Genomic DNA, 19,260 nt, shown 5'->3' on the forward strand with positions numbered 1-19,260 from the left:
CCACAGCCAGACCACTACGGGCTAGAGAATAGGCCACAAAGAGTTGGTCAGATTTTCGGAATTCATACGTCCTTGCAACGTAGAAACTCGGGGCCCTTTTGGGATCTAGACGACGGAAACGGTCCTCTTCCTTAGATGGGTGCAGAGGTGGGTAGAAGACCGGCACGTCTAGGGCCTGCGATAGGTGAAACTCGGACACTACCATCGGTAGAAATCTCTCGAAAGAACTGCATAAAGGGCAGTTTGCAGCAAATGGCCTGCAATTCACTAACCCGTCTAGCGGATGTTATTGCAACTAAGAAATCTGTCTTTGAAGAGCAGCCGTTAGAACAGGTATGCATGGGCTCAAAGGGAGCCGCCATCAAGAAGGTTAGAACCAGTTTAAGATACCAATCTGGGACAACAAAGGGAGTTGGTGGAAACCTATTTACAAGGCCCTTCAGGAATTGAGCCATCACCGGGATAGTAAAATATGAACCTTGATCCGGGGAGCTCTTAAATACAGACAAGGCCGCCAAATATACTTTGACTGTGTTGACCTGAAGGCCTGCTGAGGCCAGTGACAGAAGGAACAACATCACTGAAGTGGTGGGGAAAGAGAAAGGGTCAATTTTGCGTTCCCTGCCCACGCCTCAAATCCTCTCCACCTGCACGCATATAATGATCTAGTAGATGGTGTGTGTGCAGCAAGAAACACCTAAAGTACCTCCTCAGAGAGGTCCCAGTCATATCTCATCCTCTCAAGAGACACGCATGTAGGTTGAGGGACTCTGGGTTCGGGTGAGGCACCCGGCCTTTCGACTGGGTTAGGAGATCCGGACGGCCGAAGCAACCAGAGAGCTGGGCGGATGATCAGATCCAGAAGGTCCAAGTACCACTTAGTCCTCGCCCAGTCCGGGGTGATGAAGATCATGGAGATCGAAACCTCTTGAGCCGCCTGAGAACCCAAAGAATGACGGGAATCAGAGGAAAGGCATAGTGGAGAGGGAAGGTCCAATCCACCAGAAACACATCGCCTAGCGTGCCGTTCGCTGGGAAAACTGTCTGCACTACCTGTTGGACTCGATGGCAAACAGGTCTACTGATGGGGTACCCTAGCGAGAGAAGACCTCTTCTAGGACCTCCTGGCACACTTACCACTTGTGTGAGACAGTGCTCGGCCTGCTGAGAGCATCCGCCAAACTGTTCTCTGTTCCCGCCAGATGAACTGCCGAGACAGAGATCCGGTTCTCCAATAGCCAGAACCACAGCTGCATCGCCTTTCTGCAGAGGGGGTCGGAGCGCATGCCACCTTGTTTATTCAGGTAGTGAATGGCCACCGTATTGTCTGTCAGAATCAGGACATGCTTCCCCCTCTCAGGGCTAACCTGGTGACTCACAACGGCAGCCTGTTGATGTGCCATCTGGCTTCCATTGCTGACCAAAGGCTGTTCACCTGCAAGTCCTTGCAGTGAGCGCCCCAGCCCTTCAGAGACGCATCCGTGACCACTCGGGTCTGAGGCCACGGAGTGCCACAAGGGTTCCCCCACCATGAAATTGCTGCTGTCGGTCCACCAACCAAGGTCGTCAACCGCTGCCCTGTATACCTTGAGGGAGTCCGAAAGGACTCTGAGGTACTGGGACCACTGGCCTTGTAGGAGACATTGAAGAGATCTCATGCGCAGCCTGTCCTCTGGCACTAGAAAGATACAGGATGCCATGAGGTCTAAAAGGCGGAGGAAGGAAGCTGCTGGTAAGGCGGCATGGTTCCTGAACTGGTTCACCATCTGTGCAATTCCGTAGACTCTCTTCCTGGGGAGGAAAGGCCTTCCCCACCCGAGTGTCTAGGACTGCTCTGATGTACTGGAGCCTCTGTACTGGCGTCACATGGGACTAAGTTCAGGGAGAAGCTGAGCCTGTGGAGTAGTGAGCAGGTGTCCTCTAGGTGAGACAAAATGGGCTATGCCGACTTCCCCCGGATCAGCCAATCGTCCAGGTACAGGAATACATGGACTCGATCTCCTGAGGTGAGTGGCGACTACTGCCATGAGCTTGATGAAGACCCTTGGAGTGGAGGTCAACCCAAAGGAAAGCACCTTGAACTGATAGTGCTTGTCCCCTATGAGGAACCTCAGGAACTTTCTATGCTTTCGATGTAACAGCACATGGAACTAAGCGTCCTGCAGATCTATAGACACCAGCCAGTCCTGCAATTTGAGAGCGTGGAGAATTTCTCTCAACGTCACCTTCTTGAACTTGTCTTTCCTCAGGAATTTGTTCAAGGCCCTGAGGTCCAAAATAAGACGAAGACCTCCTCCCTTCTTTGGCACTAGGAAATACCAGAAATACCAGGAATACCAGCCTGATGCTCTCTGCTCGGGTGGTACCTCTTCCATCGTAGCTTGGGGCTCTCAGTTCTTCCTGGAGCTCCTGTCCTTGTTAGCTTGGAGGTGGCGGGGGTCTGTCCAAAAGTTTCCTAAAGAAGGGTAGACAATAGCACTACCGCACGAGCTCCAGGGCCCAGGCGCCAGAGGTAAACTCCTGCCATTTAGACCAATGATCTGCCAGTCGTCCACCAACCAGCAAGTTGTGGGAGGGGAAATGAAAGTGGCTTAGAGGGCGGAGCCCCGCCCGCCGCTGGTTGTTGGTCTCTGGAAGCCCCCCGCCTTTTTCGGGCCCGAGAAATGCTTCTGCCCTTAGCTGGCCTGCGGGAGCTGCGCCTTCCTGCTGTAATGCACATAAAGCCTATAGCCTCTGCCCCTGGAGGGGAAGCTGAAGGCACATTTGCCCGGCTGCACAGCTAGTCCCTTTGACTTCGCAGCGATTTCTCCAAGGAGTCATCGGCCTTTTGGTTGAAAAGAAGTTCACCCTCAAAGGGCATGTCCAGCAGTTTGTTCTGGACATTAGGCAATCACTGATGCTATCGAACGGCCCACACAGTCAGCCATATCCAGGCCAGTTTGCAGTGACTGCCTGGCTACCTCTTTCCCATACTGAAGGAGTACTTTGCAAAACCACTAGCAATGTTCGTGGCTTTCATTACCATGCTCCCTGATGTAAAAACTTTCTTGGCCATGACGTCAATTCTTTTACCTTCTTTGTCAGGCGGCAGATTTGTGGTTGAAGATGCTGGTCTGGTGGAGAAGACAAAAATTACTTGTCTCCTCTTGCCAGCCTATACTTTCCGACCGGGGAGACGGAGCAGGGATGCTGCCAGAGAGGCTACAGGGTTGGCTTTGCAGGAATTCTAGGCTGGCATCGTGAAGCCCCTGTGCCAGCTCTAAAAGCTGAGCTTAGTTGTCGAAATAGTTGACGCCCCCTGCTCCCATGAACATGGGATTGACTCCTTCCTGGATATCCTTGCCGAAAATGGATGACATAGTGCCCAAATAAATCAATCCGGGAGATCGGGTTAAAGGATTTGTCACAGAGCATCGGCGCCAAAGGCTTGTCCTTCGGCGCGGATAAGGTGACTGTCTGCGTCGACCGAGGCTGTGGCACCGGGACAGCATCGGGGATGCTCAGACCTTGACTTGCGTGGAAAGGCCCCAGCATCAAAAGGTTTTGGCGCCATCTTCGGTGTCAAGCCCGAAGTCTCTAAAGTATATTCATTTTCACTGAGGCTATGCGTCCAAGCCAAGTTACAGCCACAATTCTCCATTAGTGCAGGTCCTGCTGGATTTTGGAGACAAGCAGTCGGAAGTTAGCCAATGGCATTGGCACTGGGGCTTGTAAGGGGTCGGTATTACTGAGCGCCGCTGTTGCCTGCGAGGCATGCTGCTTGGGGAGAGGGGGGGCACCCGGGCCTGCAGCAGCATTTTTCTGAAACATTTCAAGCAGGTGGACCTTGAAATCCTCTCACTCCTGACAAGTGGACGGCCCAGCCGAAGGCTTGCCTCCTTCCGTCAAAGAATCGGAGTGTCGACGGTGGCGCCTCTTTTTCTTGTGCGATGACGATGAACAGTGTCTCCTAGAATGGGACTGCTTCTTCCGCCAATGTTTCTGCTCATCTTTTTCATTCGGTCGACTGCGCCAGAGATTTTGAAGGCGGTCGGCCTAAATCAAGTTTAACAGCCCGCGCACACACCAGGTTCAGTTGCATTTTAGTGCACGACGTACACCCCTTGGTGTCGTAACTCAAGCCGCGGCACCAGGGGCATACCTCATGCGGGTCGGTAGCAAACATTTTGGAGTAACAGTCGGAACACTGCTTTAAACCCGAAACCCGGGCGACAGACATCTCACTGTCGAGGAAAAAATCAAATTCTGACAAAAATACGTCAAGTAGAATCAAAGACTTGATCACTGTGTTCCTAAAGAAGCGTGTCGTGCACATGGAAAATAGGAACTGAGGTGTGGGGCGTAGTGACGTGGTACATATAGGACACCTGACCTAACGTCCGCCGCTGCCGATCATGCCCCGAGCAAGACGTATCGACAATCGAGTCGAGGTCCACTACGGCCCCTGCCAAAGTTTTTCCGAAGCAGCAGGAGGATATCTATCAGATGAGGAATCTGTGGGAGAAAGGCAATCCATTGAAACTTCCTTGCCACTTTTCACAATGAACTGGAAACCTTCACTCCTTTTGCCAGATGTGTGGCCGCCTCAAACAGCTGACCAAAGACCAAAAGAAAACTTGGCTAAGGCACACGAGGCATTGATGGCTATCAGGCCTAGGCTAGCTGAACCAAAGTAATTTCTCCCCCATGCATTAATGCCCTTATTTTCCAGGTGGACTGCCATGGCCTGGCACTCCAGCAGTGGTACGCATATAGCTAACTGGTCGAGAGATTTGAAAAAGTGGTCAATGACAGAAACCATGGTATGGTACAGGGCCTTGCAAAGGGCGACAAGGGGAATTAGCAAAGATGTGGGGGCCTTGAATGCACTAGAATAAATGATGTTCCTTACGCAGGAGGATAAACCTCCGTGAGGCATAGACGGGAGGAAAGCGGGGAAGTTGGTGAGCAGAAACAACGGGGACCTAATACGAGAGACGATGTTCACCATATGGAGGCACATTGGCCGGAACTGTGCCACCACGTGACTGTATGGGGAGGGTATGCCGTTGTTCAACAGGCTGAGTTATAGGTGTTTGTAATTTCACCGTATTTATTATTTGTCGACATTATTATGGTTTTGAAAATTTCTCAACTGTATGGTTGTATTGTTGTGGAAATTCAAATAAAAAGAATCCTTAACAAAAAAGTCTCTCTCTCTACCTGTACACGAGGCAATGATGCAAAAGAGGAAGAGTCCATTTTAGCTGTGACTGCCTGGACCACGCGGCTTTCAGGGGAAGCATGTGCAGCAAGAACAACGGGTCAGACGGTGCTCGCCTATGTTTCTGAGCTAAATTACTGTCCATGGTCAGAACTGGGGTCGGCTTGGTCCACAGTTCCAAAATCGAAGCCTCAACTGCAGGATTAAAGGGCATTTGCATCTATGAAATATTGACTACTGGATAGTTAGTGGACATGAAAAGGGATGCATGCCAGTCCAATAGGGCAATTTTCCTGTCTAGCCAGATTGTTGCCTAAAAGGAATTAATTTCCAAACAAGAAAAACATGTGTTTTTTGCTGTGACATTGAACTACAATACAATAAGGATTGTAATATGAGGAGAAGCTCGAAACAAACATGACAATCAGAGTACACTACTGCTGGTATGCACGATTTGGAAATTCTGTAATCAAATGTTACTCTTAAAAAGGTAAATGTAAGCACTTGGAATGTAGCGGCTACATGTGGCATCACTTTTTTTTAAATAATCTTTTTAGAAAGTGTCTGGCAGTTCTGCCTGCTGTGAACAATCTTTGAGTGTGTCTCAAAATAAAGCAGTTTAAGCAAGAGAATAATCTACTTACCTAAATCAATATGCACAAGCTCTGCCGTCACCTCATCAATCAGAATATTCTGTACATGTCTGTCTCCAAGTCCCACTATGTAGCAAACTAAAGTGAAACATGATGAAATCAAAATCAGTACTACTATCGCAATTCAGATGTCCCAAAAATAGATCAGCACTAAGCCTGCAGAAACTTGCGATTTTAGATTTTCGTTGCCATTTTCACCTTTTTCTTTTCGTTTCAGGTATTTTTATTAAACATGTTCCCGTTGTAGACATTGCATCAATACTAAAGTAAAAGTACACCTCGACAAGAAAGCCACAAAAGTTAACCCACTTTCGATGACCCTCCCCCTCTTAGCACAGTTGTTGTTCCGGCACAGAAGAATAATTCAGTACACATGAAAAATGTGTAAACATTATTTCAACGAAGCTTTAGGAGGGAACTCATTGAGCTACCTATATAAAGTAATCCTACATAAACAATTCAGCACTAGAATGCCTAGGAATTTCAGCAAATAACGAGGGATTTGCGACAAGTAGTAGTGAATGTCCATGTAGGGATCCCATAAGGAGAAAAACAAGATTAACTGTCTGTGCGCAAAGTCATTTTTTCATCACTGATAATATGCCACATTTTCACATGCCAGTCAAAGATGTCAGGGATCCTGGCAGTCAGTAGGTAGGCGGCTAGCAGGCCTTTAGGGATAAGATTACTGCCCCCCTTAGCTGGAGGAAACATTTACTCTGTTGGTTCACTCAACAAACATATCTGTGGGTCTCTGGGTAACCGCCTACCACTAATTTCGGCCAGAAATTCCAGCATCTGGACCCAGAATTGTGTAAGCTTGGAGCAATTGCAAACACATGTGGAAGAAGATACAAGACGTTGCACAGCCCACTCTCCCCCTTTACAAAATGCTACAGCTGCACTCTATACCATATCGAAAGCATTTTCATATATTATTGCCCCTTATGAAGGACACAGAGGACCAGGGGAGTTGCTAGGTCTGGAAAAGACCCGGGGCTAAGCTGATGTCTGAACTGTTGGGACTGGGGGCTAGCTAGTCTTTTGGCTGTAGCTCCTGAGATTCTATCCGGGGCTACAACCAAAAGATCAGGGGCTATAGCCCCCTTAGCCCCCCCCCTAGCAACACCCCTGCAGAGGACCCATGAGCCCTTGAGCACGTCTTGAGCCACGCTTCTACATGGGGTTCGGGCTCCAGGGCTTTGTGCCAGGCTTGCCCTTGAGGTTGCAAAATAATCTCGCCAGTGCCTTGCAATAATTAAGAGATAAGGTCTTTGCTTCCCCAGACCAGATTTTTTCTGATAGTTCATAATCTCTGTGTCATAGCCAATGTCTAATTTGTAAATCATGACACCTCTCTTTTTCTTCTAGCCCGAAGATGTTCTTGCAATCTACAAAGGGTTTCATTTCAGCTCCCACAAATAGGTGCATAAAAAAAATCACAGCCTCCCTGTCGCCAATTATCAACCTCCCTAACTTTTGTAAACTGGTTTTAAAGTGCAGGCTCTTATAGTTAGGGAAAACGGGGCCTGGAAACGAAGTTCGAGATCTGTTAGTAGAGAACCTGTCCCAAATCCTCCTATACATTTTAATCCAAGGGTGCTAATGTACCACCAAGCGTCTATCCTTTTATAAGGAGGTATCCAAACAGCAAAGCCGAGTGCGGTGATACCAACTATATGAACCTCTAACCTTTCCCACTCTTTACTTGAGTTTAGATGTCGCCATTCCCTAATGATACGAAGATGTGCAGCCTCATAATATTTTACCCGTTCTAAGCATGTTACATTCCAGTCGTGCAGGGACAAAATTGAGTGCTCCTAGCTTTACAAGGTTTGAACACTTTCCATACAAAGTGAGTGATTTCTGTATGCAGGGAAAGCAATGGCTCTTTCGGAACTTGAATAGGTAAGAATCGAAAAGCATACAGAAGTCTTGGAAGTATTTTCATTTTCACTGAGGCTATACGTCCAAGCCAAGATACAGTGACAATTCTCCATGAGCGCAGGTCATGATGAATTTTGGAGACAAGCAGTCGGAAGTTAGCCTTGGACATGTCTGATATTTTACTCGTGAAGTGGATCCCCAAGTATTTAAATGGCCCAGTTAGCACGCAAAAAGGGGGTATCGACCTAAACGTTACAACTTGGAATGGTGCCAGGCACAGGCTTAGAAGTTCTGACTTCCCCAAATGAATCTGAAATCCTGAGGCAATGTGAAAGTCTTCCAGATGTTATATCAGTACTGGGAGAGGGAGAGCAGCCTCTGGTTTGGAGATCGTGTGAAGCACGTCTTCTGTAAAGAAGGCCACCTTATACATCTGTCCAGTATAGGATATGCCCGGGATGTAAAACCTCCCGCCACCCAGATCCCCTGTACCAATGGCTCCACTGTAAGTGCAAAAACAGAGAAGATATAGAGCAGCCTTGAAAGATACCAATGTGAAGAGAGAAACACTCAGAGACCCAGCCATTCATCCAGACCCTCGCAGTAGGATGCTCATACACTGCTATAACCCCTCTGCTAAAATTCTCACCAATGTCAGTCTTGTTCCAAACGGCTATGAAAAATCTCCACTCCATCCTGTCAAAGGCTTTGTCCACATCCAGAAACACCAATGCTGCATGCATCTTGTGTTCATGAACTAGACCTATCAAATTTACCACCTTCCTAATGTTATTCGCAGCCATTTCACCCAAGATAAAGCCTGCCTGGTCTTCCCTCACCAATGTGGGGAAAGCCTACATGCCAATAAACTTGCATATAGCTTTGCATCAGATTGAGGAGCACTGTGCGTCTGTAAACTGCACATAAGAGGATTCTCCCCTTCTTGGGGATCACACTAATCAATCGCCAATGGCACTCCGCCTTCTGGGGCTTGTTTGCTTTGTTCCATTATGCAAATGGAGATATATGCCCCATCCTAAGTGTTGTTTGCTAAATAACCAAAGGTCATGGTCTCAATGGTTAAAGTCTAAAGGTGCTACTAAACTCTACAGACAGCAGAGCATGCTCCACCCTGTGAGAAACCTGAGAGTATTCTCCCAGTAAGACCTTGAGAATCCCTTATTCAGGTTGCCAGGACACGGCCATCGCTGTTCAATCCAGTACCTGGCGATAGATCAGTGGGGGAAGATCACCTGGGTAGGGGAACCCAGGGTTATGCTTGGGGGAATACCCCAGGTGAGACGCTGTATTGTGCCAGAGAAGCAGAGAAGGGCGAGATATCGGAGGCTTTCATGGGCTGTATTGCATGTGCCTCCCTTCTGCCTGTGAGATGTTTCTGTCCCAGATCCAACAACCCCCCCGTGCATAATCATTCCTCTAAGGTCCCAAGACCGGTTACACCCAAAAAGCATATCTCCCAGAATCCTTGTTTCACCGGTCTCCAATCGAATAATCCCTATGCTGCTACTTTACATTCCTCTGATTATCATTTCCCCATTCCCAACCTGATCAGACAAAACACGATTCCCACAATCCCCTTTGTTCATGTCACGACCCCAGCTATTCCCGCTTACCCTGCAAACCCTACCAATCCCGTCCCTCTGATGGTCATTCTCCAAAATCCCAACCTACTATGACAGAACACTACTATTTCCACCATCCCCTATGTTCTGTTCTTTATCCCGGTCATTCTCGTCCCTTACACAAACTTTCCTTATTCTGTCCCGTAGGATACTCTGACACTCCATCCCCCCTGACCCCTCTTCCGATACAAATACTTTTTCACACCCAAGACAATGGACTGATGTAAAACCTGTTTAACCAGCATGTCCCAACCCGATGGTCAGGCAAAGTCAGGCAATTGACTCAAATCACAAATGCCTGACGGCCCTCCCTTTTCCCCACAGAGATAAAAGGTGGAGCAGGATAGTGCAGGATGAGCAAGGGGAGCACGGCAGACGGCGCAACGAGACAGCTACTAAGCGGCAGTTCAGGAGAAGGAGAAAGCCGGCAGGAATCGAGTGGGTGTCGAGGAAATTAGTGACCTTGCCATTTCTGTCCCAGACCCGCAGAGCATTTGTGGGGGAGAGCCTAAAACCGCGAACGGTGGCACAGGTGTCCTGTAGCAGATTTCAAAAGTACATGGGGCAAACCTATTGCCTGTGGGCAGGTGTGAGGGAGGCTACTGTGCCTGTAGTACCGGCCTTGACTCCAGAGAGGCAGCAGCCAAGCAGTTCATCACAGCCGGTGAGCCAAGGGTAGAGCTGAGGGGAGAACTGATAGGAACCGGGCTGTGTTGAGTAAGAATCCCAAAGTGGCAAGTTTTGAACCAAAGCTGATGAGCTTTGAATGAACTGTGAAAGTGTGAAGGGGAGACCAGCGGCAGAGAGAAACAGACACCACGTGGGTGCTAACTCAAGAGACTCAAACCTCATATGAGAGAAACTACAAATACCAGAAGACCATAGGAGAGTCAGAGAAGTAGGTCAAAGTGGTCATACAGAGAGTCAAGCAAAATCCCTGTGCAATCGAAAGACTTTGATCTACAAACACTGTGAAAGAAAGGGAAGTGAATCCCAATGATATTGGACAATTGTGAATGTGAAGTAAAGAAGGGTCACAGCCCGACCGAGGGAGATCCAGGGGTGAAGCCATCAACCAAGCAAAAGACACTGAGAAATTGAGGGAAGAGAAATTCTGCAAAAGCCAAGAGGGGTCCGAGCCTGACCGAGGGCGATCCAGGTGTGAAACTGTCACCCAAAGTTGATTGATAAAGGAATTTTGATATATTTTGGAATACGATAAATGAAGGGTCAGCACCCAGAAGACAGGGACCCAGGTGCGAAATCATCACCCTGTGTGAAACTGTAGTAAGCAATTGAGAAGGGTCAGCGCCCAGAAGAGGGGGACCCCGGGGTGAACCTATCACCCAGTGAAACAAGCTGATGATGACCCGAGTGGGGAGAGAGATGATCAAAGTAAGACAGGACTGGGAGAAAGATGGGGAGAAAGATGGGGGGAGTGCCAATGAGTGATGAGCTGTGGAATAGAGTGCAAGGGTACCATAAAAAAGTCTCTAGGAATGTAAGGCTTCAACAAATTCAGTTGTTATTACTCACAGGGCGTATATGACCCCTAAGAAGATAGCTGGGTTCAAGGATGCGTGACCTCAGTCATGCCCGAAATGAGTGGAGGTGAATGCGGGAATGGCACACATGTTCTGGATATGCCCTGAAGTCAGAAGATTTTGGACTGAGGTGGCGCGTCTCTTAGCGGAGAAAGAGATAACTTTAGATGTGGACTCCATGTGGGCAGGGATGATTGGAGGGTTCCCTAGACCACGTAACCTTGATGGCAGAACTGGTGCTTCAGAAGACGAACATTCCTCACTGGATGACCTTGTTGAAGTGCCCGTAAAATCGGCTATGGGGGTTAACAGTGGTGAGCAGGCAAAGGGGCTTGAGGGGGAGAGGGTGTTAATATAAAATAAGGTTTGGTAATATGACTATGATGTATCAGTTGAGGTATTTTGACTGTAACGGAACCAATAAAAACTGTTAATTAAAAGAAAAACGATCACTGAGTTAACATTGGAAACTAACTTTCATTTGATTAAAGGAACCTTTGTTTTTGGTATTTTGAAACCAGAGAGGCCCTCGAAAGCGAGAAAACACAGCTATCCGGGGTCTTCATATCATTAAAGAACTTTCTAGGGATTTGCGCCCAGAAGAGGGGATACCCGGGGTGTCACCAAAAGACAGTGGAACAGAGACGGTGTATTTGTTTTTCATTAGTTGAATACAGTGGGTTTTCACAGGCAAGAGACTTTGTAGAAAACGAGACTTAGCCGTCGACAGTCCTGAGGGCTGCCATTTGAACTGTTGTCTCGTGCTGGAGAAGCCCGCGACTGTACTGTGTTCCAACCTCCCATCTGACCCAGGCTACCGCATCCTGACATATTTTTTGAGAACACGTCTTTCTTTTCTTGAGAACTATCCCACAGCCCTTTTTGTATTAGTTGTGAGGTCTGGCAATGGGTTCTTAGTGTAGGCCCTTTTTATTTTGACACAGTGCCACTGGGACTGCTTATATTTAGTTCGGATGTCGACGCTTGCTCCCATCCTGGATTTGGGTTTAGAATAGCCGTTTATCCAACCCGCATACAGAATTCATTGTTCAGTAGACACACTTGAACTGTGATCACTTGTGTCTTGTCTTACTTGTTGTCGCCATGAATGTTTTACAACTCACAGCAATACAAAATCTATGCTGCATTCACACAACGCTTCAGTGAGAAAGGGGACTTGGATAAAATAAAGAAGAACAGATTCTCTTATCAGTAGGGTCAGAGATCTGCAGAGATGGAAAAACAATAAACTAAGTATTCTGCTTTGACCCCCCCCCCTTCCTGCTATTGTTTTCCTTATTATCCCAACCACCTCCTGGACAATGACCAATCTGGCTTAAGAAAGCTCCAAGGAACAGAATCCTCCCTAGTGTCTGTCTGGGACGACCTAAAAAGAAAAGCTGATGCAGAAAGTTGCGCTGTACTCTTCTTGACCTATCTGCTGCCTTCGACACCATCGATCACACCATCCTCCAGGACAGGCTTACACTCATTAGGAATCAAAGACACAGCCCTCTCTTGGATCTCCTCTCATCTCATCTCTAATCGCTCACAAATCATACTCCTTCACACGTTCAACTCCACCTCACAACCAGTAACAAAAGGGGTACCACAAGGAGCATCCACATCTCCCCTGTCTTCAACATCTATCTAAACCCTCAGCCCGCACTAATCCACTCTCACAATCTTACCTGCTACAACTACGCAGATGACACCCATATCATCCTTAAAATCACAAAATCGCCAGGCCGCAACCGTCCAGATCTGTCAGATCTGAGGCTCTCTCCACGAGTTATATTGGCTAAATTAGAAAGGCATCCAACTAAATCTCTACAAAAAAGTTTCTGCTGACAAAGGTAACTCATCCTCTGCCCAAATCACAGCTACACCAAAAAGGCCCAAAAGTAACTCTTCAACTCCATTGCACATATCCGATGACCCGGGCATGGAAGCCATCCTAATGGAGATAAGGGCTTTGAAACCCTTTATGGAAAGCACAAATAAACTCCAACAACTGGATGATCGTTGGTCTGTATATTAGAGAGATCAGTTAAAGACCTTCAAAAACAAAATGAGGAACTAGAAAACAGAAGTTGTAGGAATAATCTGCGTATTTCGGGCCTTCCTGAGGTTAGTGAAGGAGATGACGCAATCCTATTCTTGAAGCAAATGACACCAAAGCTTCTCAATCTTCAATCCCCTTAGCCCTGACCATATAAAGAGTGCACCGTATTGGTATGAAAGTCCATGCAGATCAAAAAAGATCAGTGCGTCACACTTTGATTTTTCTATTACTATAACACAGTAATAGCTGTGTTACACAGCTGCAGATGATAATCAAAAAAGCAACAGAGATTAATCAGCTTGTTTGGAATGGTCATAGAATGTATATTTTGCAGGATGTATAATAGGACGGCTCAAAGCAGAAAATATTTTTTGTCGTATCACCCAGCGTTGCGACAGCTTGATGCAAGATGTGGTTTGGTTTATCCATGCATTTTTAAGGTTACCATTATAGGGAAAACGTCCATCTTTGATGAACCATCTGACTTAAAACCGTTCATCAGAGCTCTCAAAATACATATACGTTGTTGCCTCAAATAGTGAACAACATCCATCTTCTAAAATCATATGAGGCGCATACATCTTATGGATAATGGCGCAGGTTCCGGTGGAATTATTGTTATTCCGTTCTATAATATTGGATGTGGAATGAGTTTGGTGACGGTTCTTTTCAGTGTCATCCTCACAAGGTGGCGCTACCTATCCCACCTGACTTTTTCTGCAATCTTGACAGTTTATTTTTACTTTTATATTTTTGCTGTGATCCAGTCTGTGGGTCACAGTACTCTAGCATTGTTTTTCATTGTTAAACTTTATATAACCTAACACTACATATGTCATGAATTGCAGGCATATTGTCTTTGTCAACCTGTTTGTCTTCTTTCCCGGATGTGTCCTCTCAGCTATCTAAGTAAATTGCTATGGTGGAAACGTAGAAGCAAGGTTTCTATCAACTGTTCAATTTCCTGTTTTTTTCATTGCTATGAACATCATAATTTCGCCTTAGTCTCATGATGGTTGTTTCTGATGGCCTTTAAATGTATAACATGGAAACATCAAAGGGTTCAATAACCCTATCAAAAGACAGAAAATGCTGGTGTACCTAGATACATTTAACTCTTCCATTCAGTATATTCCAAAAACCCATCTGTCTTTACATGAATCAAAGAAACTGAACAAGATTTGGGTGGACAGTGTTATTGCAAGCCAAGCGGACGGAGAACGTAAAAAGTGGGCTATTTTGATTAATAAAAAGGAACAAGTTACTTATCTGTAACTGTTGTTCTCCAGCATGGGTCTGTCATGGATTCACATGCTCAAGCATATCAATCATGCTAATTCATGGTTCAGCCAAGAACTTCTGGACATAAGAGTAGCTAAACGGGCAGCACTAACCGAATGCTAATCATGTCCCTCCGTTTCCTCACAAGATACCTACCTGACAGTTGCCAAACAATACAAAAAGGCTATCTCTACAGCCAAAGCATCAGCATACAACCTCAGAACTGAGAAAGCCAATTCATAGTCCAATGAGTTGTTTGCTATCTTTAATGAAATGGTCATGCCCCCCACCACAACACAACAAACAGAGAAAAATGAAACATGGTGTAATAACATCCAACATGCCATGCTAGACAAAATCAAAACACTCCAGGAAAAAAATCAAGACTCAATTCAACAACCTGCCTAAGGTCGCGCCCCCCGTTAGGGAGAATTCTCATTTAATGGCTAATTTCCCTTACCTAGTGAGTCCCTCAGCAGCTTTGCTGGATTTCTGAAGTTAATTTTTCCATTTGGTAAGAGTCTACCCCTTTTTCCCACTCTTACCTGTGTTTTGCCATGTGTATTTCATCTGTTTTTGTGATTGTGGACTCTGGAGTACACCACTTCAGTAGCCCCCTTCTTTTGTGTGTTAGACAGCACCTTCAGTGCAGTGACACAGGGTTGTCTTTTAGACTTCCCGCCGACTCCATTTCTGGGGCTGACTACTGTCCCCCAAAAAAGGGTAAAGTTGCCATTAACTTTACTTAGTCATTTAACCAAAGATCCTGTACACCCCATCTTACATGGAGTACTGTAAGGGGTTAATCCTTAGCCCTTTTTATCTGTACCTCCTAGAGCATTGTTTGGCTCTTTTAACATTTAGACTTGGCTGGTGGCAGTGGTATCTACCCTAACTTTTCTACCGCGATTAAACTATATAAACGTGGTATTGTTTTAGGCTATTATATTAGCCTCGAACTTAAACCCGCTTGACCAAATACTTTTTCTTTCGGCTCTGGTCGGGTTTATTCGCCATTTCTTTTTGTTAACGTCCTTCTTGTGTTTTACTTTGCGCGGCAAACCAGGTTTGCCTTCTTTGTTCACTGTCTTTTGGCGGGCTGCTGCCAAGAAGCCCTCCTCTTGGTGCCTGGGTGTCTAGGTGGGCTGAATGTGAGGGAGGGGTGTAGTCACCCCCTGCACAGGGTATCCTACGAAACCCAAGTCGCACTTTGCCATGATTGGCCGAGGTGGTTGTCCGGGCTGGACAACCCCCCTGCTGCGTGATTGACAGCCAGGCTCTGTGAATGGGGGATTTTCGCATAAAAGGCAGATCTCTTGGGCTAGAAGTCCGAGTCGCCACTGGAACTACAAGGAAACGAAGAGAAGCGGAGAAGAAGACGGATGCTGCAACTATCCCATCACGGTGAAGCCCTGCTGCAGTCCTAAGCTATCTACCCTTCGACGACCAGAGAAGATCCAGTCCGGAGTCTTCTTCCCTTGAGCCTGGTGGGGATAACCAGCTCATCTTCTACAGCCAGAGGATCCTCTTCGTGGTCGAAATAGCTGCACACTGCTGTAGTGGTCCGGATAGCCATCTGAAGAGCCTCTCCTGTTTTTTTAAGGAGCACACCTTTTATTCACCGTTGCTGCTGCCGGCTTCAGCCCTGTGTGGTGCAGACCCCTCCAGACGTCCTCCTTCGTACCGAAGCTCCAGGAACCGTGGGTCTGCAGGAAACTACCAGGAACAACTGCCGTCGCACCAGCTTCTTCATTGAATAAGGTACTGTGTTCTGCTCGAGGAATAAGGGTGAATCCCTTTTCTTCATCTCCAAGGCTTGCCCTTGTCTTCCCTCCTTCTTATAACTTTTGCTTCCTCTGTTGACAATATCTAAGTACTCGTGGCTATGTTGAATCGTGAACTATCCGACTGTGTGATCCTCGAAAAAAAGAACCCGGTTCCACTTGCCACTGCCTCCGGCCTATTGACTCTTGAATTTCTGTCTAAGAGTGTTCTCTGGTTCTGTCTGCCTTGACAAAAGTATTGCCTATGATTTTTGCCCCCAACTCTCTCTGGGTATCTCAGGTGCTAAGTGTGTTTTTGTCCTGGTAACATTTCTTGCCGCAGATACGCGTTTCTTTAGTAAGACCGAACTGTCATTACTGTCAAAAAGTGATCGCAAGTGTATTCCCAGTAACGTCTTTTGTTTCACAACACCAGTCCGCTAAAACGCAGGGTACTTACCTTGAAGTATACCGTACATAGTGAATTGGTTAGTTGTAGTATATTTTACGTGTGGTTTTCGAATTAATAGAAGTGTCGTGTTTATAACAACTGGTTTAAAAAATAAATGTACTTATATTTTTTTAACTGAAACGTTGAGTCAGTGTTTGCTTGAGTCACAGTAGTTGTGGTCCCTTTGTGTAATCTCTGCTACTGCTCATATACTCTTGAGATAAGCCTGGCTGCCCCGCTACTGCTACCACTTTAACATAGAAGTACAGGCTTGTACCAAAGGTAAAACTTGTATTGCCACCTGTGCACTTAATTGTGTGTAGTGGTCCCTAAGGGCACTGCACAGGATTCTGCCTAACACCCCCCCTACCAAAGCCCTCTGCCACTGGGCCAGCCTCTGGTGGCTAACATGGCACAAATAAACCTAAACCCTTTGCCTTTAAGGAAGTAACCATACCGGAAGTCCTACTGATTATGAAGCATACCAAATCATCGCTCTGTAAGGGTGACATCTGCCCAGCCAGCTTAGTCAAAGACTGTGCGGTAGCACTGGCCACTCCATCCCCTATTGGTTCCCACAAGGATCTTGCACATCTCCAACTCTCTACAATCTTTTCACTCTACCCATGTTTAATGACTTAGAAGAGTTTGGCACAGCATTTACCAACTATGCCGACAATACTCAAATTCTGCTCCCGCTATCAGGTGACTACGAGGAAGATCTCAACACTCTCCAGAAGACATATGCACTCATCCAGGCCTGGATGGCGGCGAATGGCCTGTGTCTCAATGGGGAAAAAACTGAAATCCTATTGGTTTGCCCTAAAGAGTCCCTGAATAAACTAGACAACAAATACAGTTCCTTTGGCACTGAGAATACAGTAATCACAGTCTCTGCTGCACTAAAAACCTTGGGTGTATACCTGGATTCCACCCTGTCAACGGATAGACAAGCCAGCTCCATTTCTTCATCAGCAGCCCTCACTATTAAAATCATTAATGCAGTAAAACCCCATCTATCGCCAAAAAAACTGCCTCAACATTGCGAGAGCCAGCATTGGCGCAAAATTGTATTACTGTAACGTCCTTCTCCTAGGTACATCATCCAACAACATTAACAAACTACAAATCACGCAAAATAATGCTCTCAGAGTGGCTCTAAGCATCCCCAGGAGGGAGCATATCTCTCAGACTAGAAAAGACGCCCACTGGCTCCCGTTCAAAGAGTGCATATTGTTCAAGGCTCTCACCATCACACAAAGATGCCTCTCTCAGTCTGCCCCTTCTTACCTAGTGGAACGAATACATCATGTGCCCTCTCTCAGACCTAAAAGAGACCAATACACACACCAACTCTCAGTCCCTGCCTTCCACAGAGCCAAAGCCGGCAGCACCAGCTTCGAAGTGTTAGCCCCAAAAGCCTGGAACTCCCTACCACTCACACTCAGAAAGGAGAACTCCTTCATGGCGCTCAGAAAAGCACTAAAAACCAAGTTATTCAACTTGTACTTGAATGTTAGTCCCTTGTAACCATGGAACATCCCTACTGCATTATTGTTGTTTAACCTCCTCAAACCGGTTTGATGAGTCTGTTTTAAGCTGTATCTAAATGAATATACCGTAACAGAGCCACAATGCCTCAGGGCCACTGTGCGCTTTATACATTCAAATAAATAAATACAAATAAAATTCCCTGTCGTCAGTTAAGTAACTTATTCCTTCTCCAGCATGGGGTCTCGCAGGGATTCACATGCTCAGGAATACAATTACACAGCAGTACATACACACAACACCGGGAGGTGGCAGGGCTCAACAGAAGTATAACCACTTACCCGTGGAACAGACTCACTTCAGACAAACAGGTTGTGTAGCACTGCCTGGCCGACTCTGGACTCCTCCATGGAATCACTGTTGACACGTAGGATTTCATGAAGGTGTGCGTAGACCTCTACGTATCAGCCCTGCAAATGTCCAGCAGGGGAACACCAGAGAGAAATGCTGTTGTTGCTGCGATGGCTCTGGTGGAATGGGCTCTGAGCCTGCCTGGAAGAGGTCTGTTGGCCAGACGATGACCGTGCATGATGTAGCCAGAGTGCCACCTGGATATGGAAGTGTTCGACAGGGCCTTCCCACGATTCACAGGTCCAAAGTTTACAAAGAGTTCTGATGGCTTCTGAAAATCCCTTGTGCGGGCCACATAGAACTTCAAGGTATGAGCAAAATTCAGCATATGCAGCAACCTTTTAGCTGCCGAAGGAGGATTCAGGAAGCACCAAGGGATCGTAGAGGTGGAATTCGGACAGAACCTTCGGCATAAAGGTGGAGGGGGTCTGAAGAACCACCCCTGCAGCATAAAAAGACATGTATGGACATTTGCAGGAGAGCGCCTGAATCTCCCCGAGCCAACTGGCTGAAGTGATGGCCACCAGGAACGCTGTTTTCCAGGAGAGAAATTTCAGCGGAGCCTGATTCAACGGTTGGAACGAAGGCCCCATGAGTTTAGTAAGAATGACATTGAGTTCCAACGCCGGGGCAGGAGCCTTTACAGGCGGAAAAGTCCTGAAGAGGCCTTACAGAAACTCCTCAATGAGCCTGTGAGACCACAGTAAAGACCTACCTGGGTACTATGTGTACCAGGAAATGGCCACCAGATGCACCTTGATGGGGGCGTTGGCTAGTCCGGCCTTGGCTAAAAACAACAGGTACAGCAGTCGCTGTGGGGCTGTGACATGCAGAGGTGCAATCTTCAGGAGGAGAGCGGGTCCCGCCC

General features: G+C 46.9%; 1 protein-coding gene across 2 annotated transcripts in view; it reads right to left on the reverse strand.

Annotated features, from left to right (window-relative positions):
* ATM (ATM serine/threonine kinase) overlaps positions 1 to 19,260 on the reverse strand; it is a 3,046,976-nt gene that overhangs the window by 98,342 nt on the left and 2,929,374 nt on the right. For both annotated transcript variants that reach the window (XM_069640412.1, XM_069640413.1), the window contains one exon: positions 5,848 to 5,934. In XM_069640412.1, coding sequence (XP_069496513.1) covers positions 5,848 to 5,934 — 87 coding nt within the window. The remainder of the gene's footprint in view (positions 1 to 5,847; positions 5,935 to 19,260) is intronic.

The sequence above is a fragment of the Ambystoma mexicanum genome, chromosome 7q, assembly GCF_040938575.1.
Source record: "Ambystoma mexicanum isolate Mex_15411 chromosome 7q, UKY_AmexF1_1, whole genome shotgun sequence".
Taxonomy (NCBI): Eukaryota; Metazoa; Chordata; class Amphibia; order Caudata; family Ambystomatidae; genus Ambystoma; species Ambystoma mexicanum.